Source organism: Rhinatrema bivittatum, chromosome 9 (genome assembly GCF_901001135.1).
Source record: "Rhinatrema bivittatum chromosome 9, aRhiBiv1.1, whole genome shotgun sequence".
Lineage (NCBI taxonomy): Eukaryota > Metazoa > Chordata > Amphibia > Gymnophiona > Rhinatrematidae > Rhinatrema > Rhinatrema bivittatum.
The window spans coordinates 83,908,071-83,921,201 of record NC_042623.1 but is presented as its reverse complement, the minus strand read 5'-3'; the positions used below and the strand labels follow the sequence as shown (position 1 = coordinate 83,921,201).

The 13,131-nt window shown below is 50.6% G+C and overlaps 1 protein-coding gene across 1 annotated transcript; it reads right to left on the bottom strand.

Moving 5' to 3' along the window:
* Positions 1 to 5,036: 5,036 nt before the first annotated feature.
* LOC115099560 (YLP motif-containing protein 1-like) lies at positions 5,037 to 6,961 on the bottom strand. The gene is made up of 2 exons (XM_029617294.1): positions 6,565 to 6,961; positions 5,037 to 5,887 (listed from the first exon to the last, which is right to left on the bottom strand). Exons 1-2 carry the CDS (start codon positions 6,959 to 6,961, stop codon positions 5,037 to 5,039), a joined length of 1,248 nt encoding a protein of 415 aa, XP_029473154.1.
* Positions 6,962 to 13,131: the final 6,170 nt, after the last annotated feature.

The following is a 13,131-nucleotide window of genomic DNA, read 5'->3' as shown; positions in this document are numbered from 1 at the left end:
AAGGTTTTATTGCATGAGAAATAGCAGAAAACACCCCAAAATGTGCATAAACACTAAAATATGGGTGTTTTGTTTGAAGTTTGCAGGAAAACCCCTTTTGTAAAAAAAATTCACAAAAGTCAGCTTTGCGGTAGTAAATTTGTGTGAATAATCTGCTGTGAGCATAAGATTATGTAGAGTCTCTAGCATTGAGCTGCTGCAATGCAAAATCTTGCAAAGCAGCTGATTATTGTGGAGTTTTGAGAAAATGGGAATGCAAAATCAGATTTTCTCTGGCTCATTTTTTTTTTTTTTAATATAAACAGAACATCTCAGTGAGGTACAGTTATTTTTCAGGAGGAGCCTAGGAACCGGCAGCTCACACAAACCTCCATGCCTTGCTGCCAAGGTTAGCAACTCCCTGCCCCTCCCCCCCCCCCCCCCCCAATAGTGTAGCAGAAATTTCCTGGTGTTTGTAGTGGCCTTCCCCTCCTCTAACCCAACTTCTCTCCAGGTTCAAAGTCCTGATCTCCTCCTAATGAAAGAATGAAGAAGTGCCATACCCAATGACGAAGCTACCAACTCCTGTCCTCATCCCCTCCTGATGCAAGAACTGAAAGGCTCCCTTTACTGCTACCCCCTCTTGATTCTTTCCCATTGCAAGGATGCAGAAACCCTGCTTTGGAAGTAACCCCCCCCTCCCCCTCGATCCTCTCCTATTGCAAGAATGCTGAAGCCCCCTCATTTCATCTTCTAATGTAAGCAGAATAATCAAACGAGGTAGTGATTGGCTCTCCTCTGATTCTAAATTGGACTTGACTTAAGTGGTTGAAATTATACACTGTGTTCAGTCCCTCCCGACGCAGCTTAACGGCAGCGGTCCGGAACGGGCTCCTGCTACTGAATCTTGTTGTCTTCAGCCGGCGCCATTTTCCAAAAATGGCGCCAAAAAATGGCGGCGGCCATAGACGAACACGATTGGACGGCAGGAGGTCCTTCCGGACCCCCGCTGGACTTTTGGCAAGTCTTGTGGGGGTCAGGAGGCCCCCCCAAGCTGGCCAAAAGTTCCTGGAGGTCCAGCGGGGGTCAGGGAGCGATTTCCCGCCGCGAATCGTTTTCGTACGGAAAATGGCGCCGGCAGGAGATCGACTGCAGGAGGTCGTTCAGCGAGGCGCCGGAACCCTCGCTGAATGACCTCCTGCAGTCGATCTCCTGCCGGCACCATTTTCCGTACGAAAACGATTCGCGGCGGGAAATCGCTCCCTGACCCCCGCTGGACCTCCAGGAACTTTTGGCCAGCTTGGGGGGGGCCTCCTGACCCCCACAAGACTTGCCAAAAGTCCAGCGGGGGTCCGGAAGGACCTCCTGCCTAAGCGAAACACGGTCCGTGTCGGGGGACCTGGTTGAAAACTATAGCATAATGCATTGAGCTGTTGGAGTAGCCGTTTGTGAAAAATTAAAAATAAGGAATCCATTTCCTATTTTTCAACACTACGAAGTTTGGACTGTTTGATTATTCTGCTCTCTTTCTTGTGTATGGATAATAATTGGAGAGCAGCATCCCTCCTATTTCTGTTTTGATCTTCTAATGTAAGAACATTAAAGGTCTGCTCAAGACCCCCCCCCCCTCTGGGATAGCCAGGGCTAAAGGGATTGTGGGTAGTGCTTCTTCATTCTTCTTTTGGAAAAGAATTAGCAGGTAAGTAACCCCAGCAGAGGCTTCTTCATTCTTGTATTGGGAGGGGATTGGGAGAGAAATAGCCCTGGAAGATACCTCTTCATGTTTGCACTGGATAACGAGGGGGGAGAGAGGGAAGGGAAAAAGCGGTTTGTATTGGAACAGGAGTTTGAGCCAATTTTTATAGGGGCTCTGGAGAGATGAAATCTCCTATGGCAAATGACTTTTGGGCTAAGGCAAGCCTTTATCAGGTGGATGCTAAAGAGTGGGTAGAGGGGAACATACTAGAACAGTATGTATCATGTACCCACTTGATGGGCTTGATGGACCCTTGGTCTGACCCAGTATGGAATGTCCTTACTAGCCTAATTTGTTTGTGATGTTCTCTAATTTACGTGGGTAGGTGCTAATGTCTTCTGACTCAGTTTAGTATGCATGCCAAGCATTAAAGAGCAATTTTGACAACATTTAAAAAAGGCAGTTCTGAGGGTTTGTTTAAGTCAGGGAGGAAAACAATATCCGTGCTTTCAATTTTAAAATCTACACATGGTATTGTGCTCCCTTGTCCTCTTTCCACATGCAATTTGAACTTGCTAGTTTTCTAAGTGTGGCACTTGTGTGCCACAGAGTGCGAACGCTTTGACCTTCTAAGGATGTACAGTGTTACAGTGGAGATATTCCTCCTAAGGGAAGTCTGTAAAGGTTGCACTGAAGTAATGTGAGAAGGATGTATAGTGTTACAGTGGAGATATTCCTCCTAAGGGAAGTCTGTAAAGGTTGCACTGAAGTAATGTGAGAAGGATGTATAGTGTTACAGTGGAGATATTCCTCCTAAGGGAAGTCTGTAAAGGTTGCACTGAAGTAATGTGAGAAGGTTCTACTGCAAAGGCTTACAAACAGATCTTTGACAAACAATCTGGTACAGCCCTTAGGAGCATCGCTAAGGAGAAAGTTATAAAAACCCTGCCTGTACTTGATCTGGGGCTTCTGCAGAGTTAAAGAGAAAGAAGCAGGATGTAGCCATCACCCTCTATCCAGGGGTGACAGAGGAAGAAGCAGGAGTTGAAGCAGAGATACCCTCCCAATTTCTCAGGAAGCTTGAGGGAAATGAGGATCTATGATCTTGTGTTTGAATAGTGAAGAAAAAGAGTACTTTAACTGTGGTGGGAAGGGAACTTGCTTGGACCAGGAGGCAAACTGTGCCAACAGAAACTTGCTAAAGGGTTCGGTTGATTCCTGTCTGCAGAATCAGAGGGATTTTTTCCTTGAGCTATCGGGACATTGGGAGTAACTAAATCAGAGTAAGAGGTAGTAAGAGGGACAGGGTAGGCCAAAGACAGGATTGTCAGATGGAATTTGAAGTCTGAGAAATTGATGCAACCAGTATTAGAGAATTCCTGGAATGTTTTTCTACTCTACTGTTTTCTAGTTTTTGTTGATTGAAACACTTTTTACAATAAACTATGGGGTAGATTTTCAAAGCCGTACGCGCGGGAAAACAGGCACTTAAGCGCATAAACCGGAGTGGCGCGCACAACCTAAATTTTGCATAGCGGTATTTATGCGTGTAGGTGGACCTGGGTGAGCAACATTACGCAAATACAAAAGGGGCGTGTCGGGGGCGTGTCGGGGGCGTGTCTGGGCGGAGACCGGACCTATGCGTATAAAACGTATTTTATAAGGGACACGCATAACGTCACCGGCGCGCGCATACGATTTCGCTCGCGTACATTTACTTCTGCTTTTTTTGTGCGCAAGGAAGGAGTGAAGGCCCTGCGGCTGCTGTCTGACATCACTACAGTTCCAGACATCCTGTAGAAGGGCAGAAGGTGGACAGGAGAGGGCCTGGGGGAGTACCCGCTCTAAACTGGGACAGTCGCACAGTTGTCCATACACAACGTTAATGTGCGTATAGGAGAGAGAGCCGCACGAGCGTCTAGACAGCCATTCAGTGCTAATTCCCCAGTCTACACATGTTCAACGCAGCAGCAATATACGTGCTGGAATCCCTAAGGCTCAGAAGGGAAAGAGAGAGGAGGAGGAGGAGAAGGCAGCTGAGACGGAGACGCTACCCGTTACACCGGGTCTACAGGACCCACACCCAATTTCTGGACCTGTCTGAGGAGGAAGTAATGACCCGTTACAGATTTGATAAGGAGACCATACTGTCCCTCTGCAGAATGTTAGAGGGTGACCTGCAACCACGCACGCAGAGGGGCCATGCCTTGCCTGTACACATCAAGGTGACTACCTTCCTTGCATTTCTGGCTACCGGCACCTTCCAAACCCCGCTTGGCCTGACATCTGGAATCAGTCAGGGTGCCACCTCAGGATGTCTGGAGCAGGCCCTGGCTGCCCTGCTGCGACACACACACCACTTTATCTCCTTCCCCACCAGTAGGGAGGAACAGCATGGAACCATGAGAGGCTTCTACCAAATAGCACGCTTCCCCTCAGTCTTGGGAGCTATTGATTGCACCCACGTGCCCCTAAGGGCACCAGCAGCAGATGAGGCCATCTACCGCAATCGCAAGGGATTCCACTCACTAAACATGCAGGTGGTGTGCAATGCCAAGGGCCTCATCACGAATGTAGTGCCTCGCTTTCCTGGATCCACCCACGACGCCTACATTCTCACCCAATCAAGGATCTATGAAGAATTCCAGCTGCGTCACATCACTGGTGGCTGGCTCCTAGGTAGTAGAGCAACAAACAACAGCACCCACCTATCTTAGTACAATCACTAGCTATAGGGTGCCACAGTAGGCACAACCATGGAAGCCATGGTCCATGGTTGTGCCTACTATGGCACCCTATAGCTAGTGAATGTGTAAGGCCTGTGAGCTGAATGCCAGTGATCCACACACATTATCTAACCTTCTGATTATCCCGTATGCTACAGGTGACAGAGGCTATCCCCTCAAATCGTGGCTCATGATCCCCGTGGCATGCCCCAACACGGCAGCTGAGATGCGCTACAACAGGGCACACCGTAGGACCAGGTCTGTCATCGAGAGAACATTTGGCATCCTGAAATCACGCTTCCGCTGTCTGGACAGATCCGGTGGGTGCCTCCTGTACTCCCCCGCTAAGGTGTGTGAGATATTCCTAGCCTGCTGTATCCTACATAATCTGGCAATTGAGAGACACATCCCTGTACCTGAGGATGGACCGGAAAACAGTGAGGAGGAGGAGGAGGACATACAGCTGACCATGGAGGAACTGGACGAAATACATCGCCTGAGCCAAAGGCGGGCAATACGAGAAAGGAACAGTCTCATAGAAAGCCATTTCCGTAGGTGATAAATGTGCATTTATTTACAGGTGACAAATGTGATAGTGAATAAAGAAAATGTAACAACATAAACCCTCTGACAGGTCACTTCTTTGCCCGTCCCCTCCTACGAGCCTCGGAAAGCCGAGACTGGCCCACCCGGGTACTGCGGCGCAGGGGACTCCGGCCACTGCTGACACTGCCCTCAGAGGGCATAGGTGCCTGGGCCACATCTGGGGCATGGCTACATGAGGGAATAGCCAGGGGCAACAGCTCTCCAGCTCGTGGTGGTGGTGGAGGAGGAGGTGGAACAGCAGGTGCAGGCGGGGGTGCCATCCACACATAGCCTGCAGGAGGCTGAGGTGCTGGTGCCACAGGTGGAGGTACCACCTCAGGGGCCCCTGCATGGGCAGGTGGCATCCATGGGTATGGAGGCATCCATGGCCATGGAGCCACTGGTGGCGGGGGCTGTACGGGAGGCGGGGGCTGTATGGGAGGCGGGGGCTGTACGGTAGGCAGGCGCTTAACCAACTCCATCCACACCTCCGTCTGCCGGTCTGTGGCCCGGCAAATGGCTTGGAGGCCCCCCTCAAGGCGCTCATACCCCTCCCTGACAGTGAGACGGAGGGCACTGCCTTCCTTCTGGATTATGTCCGACAGGCCAGAGATGGCATCCAAGATGGCGGTGCCCTGCCGTACAAGTGTCTCTGCCGGCCCGGTAACCTGGTCGGCCTGGGGCTCAGGATGGTCGGACGCACTGCTGTCCTGCTGAACATCAGGTTCCACCTCAGCGAGCGGTTCGTCCGGTTCCTCTCCCTGCTGCTCCTCCTCAGGCTGCTCCACGCGCTGCCGGTCTTCCCCCTCCTCCTCTTCCGAGGAGTCACGGAGCACCTGCAGACGCCGGTACTGGTGTTGGGGCCTAGGGGCAGGTCCGGGTTGCTCATCATCTGGCTCCCCTAAATGGTAAAGCATATGGGTATTAGCACACTGACAATAGGGGTGTGATGTATGTCACTCCATATACACAGGTGGTAGTCATATGGCAGGTGTCAAGACACCTCTGGGGTATCATTAGTGGCTGCCAACCAGACACATGTAGCACCTGCCCTACAACCAGTTCAGGACACAGGAGTGTTCCCAGTGGGCTGCATGGAATGTGGGACCTGTCAGGCCAAACCTAGAACAAAGAGCCCTTTTCTATGACCTGCACGTCAACCCTCAACCTAATCAAGACACACTGTTTCTGCACTCCACGACCTGTGCTGTGGTACAGGAAGGTGAAAAGGAAGCAAATAGGGAAGGATGGGATGGTCGTGCGCACACGTCGTGCGCACAGCCCCCCCCTCCCCCTCCGGTGCGCACACGTCCTGCGCACACGTCGTGCGCACAGCCCCCCCCTCCCCCTCCGGTGCGCACACGTCCTGCGCACACGTCCTGCGCACAGCCCCCCTCCCCCTCCGGTGCGCACACTTCCTGCGCACAGCCCCCGTGCGCACAGCCACGGTGCGTGTCTGTGGGGTGGGGGGACGAGGGAGAGCGCAACTTTGCAATGTGGAAAGTAATCAGTACCTATAGGTTACATGACAACATAGGCTGCTCTACTGTGAGATAGGATACGTGTTGGTCTGCATACCTTGCTGCCCTGCACGGCGCATGGAGTCGAGATGGCCAACGCCACCCACAGCTGCCTCCGATAGGGTTCCCAGAACCAGCTGCTCCGAGGCTGTGAACGTGATGCGGCTCCTGCCACCTTCAGGAAGTCGCCTGGCCTGCTTCCGCTTTACCACTCGCCGAATGTCCCGCCATTTGTGCATCAGTTCGGCAATACTGCGGTTGTGGTGGAACACCGAATTAACAGTATGCCTGATGCGCCTCCATATTTGTTCCTTGGCGTATGCACCCACCGTACGTGACTGTGGGCCATAGAGCATATCCCTCTGCCTCATGACATGCTCCACCAGCATGTGCACCTCCCCTGGCAAGAAGTTGGGCTTCCTGAGAAGCACAGGTTGTGCCTGTGCCTGAGCCATTGTGAGGATGGCCAGTGAGTAGCCCACCCATCCCTTTAAAGTGACGTCAATTTGTGCGCGGACCTCCCCAGTGGGGCGTAACATATGCGCACAGCTGATCCCATCAACGCAAATACCAAGAACGCGCGTGAATAATTAAAATCCATGCGGATCATGTGCGTGCTGGGTTATTTGGGCGCGCCAGCAATCTATTTTAATAATATATTTGTATTACCTATCTATTTTCATTCAGATATGCGCGTACCTACCTATGGAACAGCTGGGCGTGCAGCCATTACCCAATGTAGCCCACATGTGCGTCCTGTTGCAATCCCAAACCCGTAATGACGGTATGGAAGTAGCCCTTTCTGTGACAGCTACATAGCCAGTGCAGTGCAGGTCGGAGAGGCAGGTGAGACGTCGACTACACTAATTAGCGTGCAGAGACGTGTGAGCTCAGCAGCCTACTGAGAATGGCTACTCAATCGGGGCCAGCTGCTAATCAGCACCTCCATCTGAGGGTGGGAAGTACTGATTAGCAGCTGGCCCCGAATGGGTTGGCCTTCCCAGTAGGCTGCTGAGCTCACACGTCTCTGCACATACCACTCTATTCCTGCGTATGCCGACTTCAGAGGGATATGTTGTAGGTAAGGTCGCTTTACCGGAGCGTTGGAGGGGGGTTCACTGGTGTTATTCGTGGCTACTTCACTAGGGGGACAATCGCTGTCTAACGTGTGTAGTCGGCTTCTCACCAGCCTCTCGGATCTGCAATGCACTGGCTTCATTGGTGTTCATGCTGAATGTCAGTGCATTGTGCGCCCACTATAGCAGGGCTACGACCAGCTTAAAGAACCGTCACATAGACTAGCGGCCAACTCCTAAGGCGACCGTACCTAGTACGGTCTACGGGCTCTGCGCACATGTCCGCTAGAGTCTATGGGCTGGCGAGCTAGCTGTATCGGTGTTATGCTACGGTGGGACTGGAGACCCTAACCCACCTCTTGTAACTGACGTTTTGCGTAGCAGCTGTGGGCTGTATATTCTGTGTATGTAGCTGTTCACATGCAGATTACAGTTACTGCAAAGCCGAGGTGCGTTACACTAGGTCCGGTATAGCCAGCAATGCAGAGGGATGCGACTGATCCATGGAGTCCGCAGACCCCAGTGGACATGTGCGCAGAGCCCGCAGACTCCAGCGGACATGTGCGCAGAGCCCGCAGACTCCAGCGGACATGTGCGCAGAGCCCGCAGACCCCAGCAGACATGTGCGCATGGTCATTTTCTGTACTGCACATGGGCGCCTCGTCTATATGATGCACTGTAGCTGATGTGGCACGCACACAGCCTATACAGTGTAGCAGATGGATGACCAGGATGTTCCATGGGCTGCTCTGCTAGGACTCAACGTCGCCCCACTCATTCACCCTTCCTTCCCTCCCTCCTTCCCTGCACCCCCTCCCTCCCTCCTTCCCTGCACCCCCTCCCCCACCTTCCTCCCTGCACCCCCTCCCCCACCTCCCTCCCACCTTCCCTCCCTCCGACACTGCCAATACATGGTCAGCTCCCACCTGTCCCTTAATAACCACACCGTTTATTATTTTAAATATTTATTGAAAGTCTGACATATTTACAAAATAAAATGTGGGTGGGGAGGGGCAGCCTAGGGATTAAAACTATGTACAAAACAAAACCTCCCGTGGGGTTAGGGAGGCAGGGACCAGAGAGGATGGTCAACGACGACGGACCATCTCCCCCAGGAGCCGTACTGCAGCACCAAGCAGCAGTAGGCCCCTGGTGTTGCGGTCCGTCGCCTGGACCATCCTCTCTTGGAAGGCAATCAGTGCCCTCATGCCCTCATTGACCCCCCTCACATAGTCCTGGAACTGACCATAGGTAAGAGGCTCATCCTCGGGGGCGCGTGCCCCCGGGGATGGGCCTCTTTGCTGGCCCCGTGAGGGGGGACGATGAGGGACTAGAGGGCCCTCATTGCCTCCCTGAGCCAGCAAAGGCTGGCTCCTGCCGGCCCCAGCGTCCCTAACCCCACGGGCAAAAAGGGGTGGTTGCCCTACAGGGGGGGGGCTAGGGGACGGCATGGGGTGCCGTTCGGCCCGGGGAGGGCTTCGCCGCTCAGGTCTCCTCTGGGGGGGTGGATCCGGCTCCCCCCCTGGAGCGGCTGCAGCTCCATCTGCAGCTGGGCCTGGCATTTCCTCTTCAGCATCTGTGAAAACAAAGGACACGTATGACTACACTGTACTGGGTGAGGGGAGGGAGAGAAGGTGGGATGGGGGACAGGATGGTGGGGCGGTGGTAAAGGATGGGATGGATGGTGGCTCAGATGTGGGTTACTCCAGTCGGTTGGAGGGGTCACTTACCGCCAGGCCCAGCCCGCTGCGCACGCAGCCGCTTCATCCATCTGCGGCGATGGAGGCGTAGCCAACGGGCCTTCTTCTTCAGGTCTTCAATCTATTTGAACGGAAGGAGGGAGGACCATTAGTGTACTCTGATAGTCAAGATGGTGCCAGGATACTTGGATGTAGGTGTGACAACATTGCTGACTGACACCCATGATATTATTCAATTAGCATACACATTGTTTTCATCATTGGCAATTGAGGCACAACACAACCCAATCCTAACTAGTGTTAGACACCAGCAGGACATAACAAACTGTCTACAGTGCATATAAGTATCAGGTGCTCTATTCTGGGTACCCAGGTGAGGCCTAACCTGACTTTGCAACTCCCACATTCACCACAACAACTTTCTTTCGTATACTTACTCCACGGGGGTGTGAAGCCTCTGCATTAAACCGCCTTTGCAGCCTCCTCCATGCCCTCCGCAGGTGCCCAAAATTAGTCCTCCGTCCCTGCACCGGGAACAGCCATCTCTCTGCTGCCACCATCAGGGACGCAAGCAGCTCCTCGTCCCTGGTGGTGAAGTTGGGCTGTCTCCTCCTGCCGGCCATTTTGTGCAGTGTGGGGAACGGGAGGTCACACCCTCTCGTTCGCATGCGTACGCACGCGCGCGCGCGCGAGGGCTCCACACGCACAAATATGGCCGCGCGTCGGTTGTCTGGTTACGCGCACATGTGGTCCTCATTACCTGCGCGTATTTTCTGTGCCGCGTGCAACATGTGCGCATGCTACGCAAAATTGCTAGTTTGTGCTGTGTGCGCAGAAACGCGCGCAGCTCTACCGCCGCGCGCGTTTCTTTTAAAATCTACCCCTATTTTTCTAGTTTGGACCACAACGGTTTAGAGTAGACAATGGACTTCTTTTTGGGTGAAGGCATGTGTGTGCGTCCTTGGACTCGTTTGGCCCTGCAGGTTATCCTGCCCCAAGCCCTTGGCCCAAGAGATACTATGGTTTTCCTCCCTTTAGGAGGGTTTCCCCCATGTCCCCCTAAGCTAAGAAGGTGGCCCCAATGGATCAGGGGTTACATAAGAGAAAAAAAAATCTGAACAATTTCTCTGAAAATTTGCATAAAGTGTGAGGGTTAAAAGAGCCTGCATAGTTTGCAACTATGTGGATTCCTGGAAAATTGTCCTGTGGTAAAATAGTGCATTATCCCCAGAAATGGTCTTTTACAAAATTATGCACACTGAGCAGGAGTTCCCAGGGTGTGGGTGGGGAGGAAATGGGGAGGAGATGTATTTTTACACTTGCACACATAGTTTTGCATTTTCAAAAATATTTGCATAAATGTTCCAGAGTAAACTATTCCTAGATATTAGCAGGTGTAAATACATGCAGGTAGTTTTGGTGAGATAATTTTCAAAGAAAAAGTATGCACATACTTTTCCTTTATGTATGTTCAGCTTGGAGAAGAGATGGCTGAGGGGGGATATGATAGAGGTCTTTAAGATCATGAGAGGTCTTGAATGAATAGATGTGACTCGGTTATTTACACTTTCGAATAATAGAAGGACTAGGGGGCATTCCATGAAGTTAGCAAGTAGCATATTTAAGACTAATCAGAGAAAATTCTTTTTCACTCAACGCACAATAAAGCTCTGGAATTTGTTGCCAGAGGATGTGGTTAGTGCAGTTAGTGTAGCTGGGTTCAAAAAAGGTTTGGATAAGTTCTTGGAGGAGAAGTCCATTAATGGCTATTAATCAATTTTACTTAGGGAATAGCCACTGCTATTAATTGCATCAGTCACTAACCAACCTCTTTCCCTTCTCAATAGTACTCCAACAAAAACATATAAGGGAATAATTGCTTGGTGGTAATCTTGTACGGAGGTGATTCTGTGAGGGTAACCGATTTGCAGTTATCCTCTCATGGACCTCCGTCTATTATTCTTTTATTAAATTTACCAACATCTTTTTTTATTTCTTAGAATTTTCAATTTTTCAATTTTTCCTAAAAGTCCCTTCTCCCCTGCTGCTTTTCCGCCCCACTGGTGTTTTATTTCATACTTATCGGGACGTCACCTCTGTAATGTCACATGGGTACGGAGCTGCTTGTCCGACACGGGCCATGTTTCGGCACGGGGTGCCTGCTTCAGGGACTATGGGAGAATGAGCTGTGTCCAAAACTGGGTTCACAGCGTGTGGAAAACCTTCAATATATGAAAAAGTTATCTTAAATAACGAAAGCCTTTATTACACATTTAATGGCAATACTTAGCCTAAGACCCACCTTGCCTTTAAAAACTTACTGTCGTGCTGCTTTTCTTTGTCGTACGTGGGACGCCCGTGGTACTTGTCTGGGCGTCGGCTCAGTCCTAACTGTTTATATAGACCTGCCTAGGGAGTCTACCTCCCACTCTTGGTCAGACCGAGGCTATCTCAGATGTGGGTAATTGAACTAATGCTTTGAATTTTCACGGTAGCGGACCTGACGGAGGACTGCTTTAATTCGTCTAAGTGTTTCTGCCCTATAGAGCGGACCTGGTGGAAAGCCAATGCTTACCACGTCCGTTGGGTCATTTTTTCTTTTTCACAATGGGCGGCATCAATTGAGCCAGGGGCGTTTCCCAGGCGGAGCTGACCACTCTTAATTTTTACTTTTGTGAAGGGCGGATTTGATACAATAGAGGGCGTTTTACAGGCAGGACTGACGGCCGCGCCTGTTTGTAAATTAAAAACTTCTTGTTTCTTTGTGAAAGGGCGGGTTTGATGCCATCTCACGGGCGGGGTTGACTGCCGCGTCTGTATATAGATCGGGAACCTTTGTTCCTCTTGATATTGTGCCTCTTTGAAACGATTGTCCTATAAATCTTAAAACTATAACGCTGTTTCTACAACCTTTGAATGACTCTACTATTAAATGCTTTGTTGTTTCGCAGTTTATTTACTCTGGGGCTTGTAGCGTTGCTCTAGGATCCTTGCAATTCTTAATGTTGCCTTGCCGGCATGAGCAAACCTCCTAGTGAGATGTTGGTGATGGAACGTGTATTCTCACCTCGTCTAGTGCGATGTCACAATTTTTTGGAAAAACATCTTCAAACATGGGACAAATCCTTGCCGGGGCTGTGAACCATGCTGACCCATAAGTTAGCTGCTAGCTGTTGAATGAAATATTTAATCTCTTTGAAATAATTAAGTGCATCCATAGAGATTTTTAATGCTTTTGTGGCTATAAAAAGCCTGTGGTCATCTGCCATAGTGCCGGTGTGGCTACCACGGTATCTCTATGGTTGCTGCTGCACAGGTCAGTGTGTAGCTGACCTGTTAAGTAACTTGTACCCCCTATAGGAAGGGGAGATTTTGAATGAACATGATGTGTGAATCAAAAGGTGAATCAAAAGGTAAATCAGCTGCTGTCTTTCCAATTTGTGTACTTGATCTTTCTTTTGAGGCCACGCTGCATTCTGATGGCTTGCCCTCAGCTTAATATCAAAGTCAAATCCTTTCCCATAATATTATCCTCCTAGTTCATTGATGCTGATGACAAAAAGATTTTACCAAAATATTGTCCAATCGATTTCCCGATTCAGTCCTTTTGGGTTCACTGTATCCCATGTATATATGTACTTCTGTTCCATCTGAATAAGTCTGGTGTTCAGGTCACCTCCCCTTGGGTGTTCTTGTAATTGAAAAAGGACCGCCGCTTTGAATTCTTCTGATGGATGCCCCATTTGTAGCCAATGATCTGTTAAAGGAGCCCCTTCAGTTTTGTGTCGCAGTCGACTGACATGTTCTTGAAGCCTGTTTTTAATCTTACGCATTGTCTTGCCAATATAT

Bases quoted from the DNA above. Each gene is read 5' to 3' on its own strand.
- LOC115099560 (XM_029617294.1), bottom strand. From the start codon at position 6,961: ATGGCTCAGGCACAGGCACAACCTGTGCTTCTCAGGAAGCCCAACTTC. The intron at 5,888-6,564 runs GTATGCAGACCA...TTTACCATTTAG, and splicing joins GCGCCGTGCAGGGCAGCAAG to GGGAGCCAGATGATGAGCAA.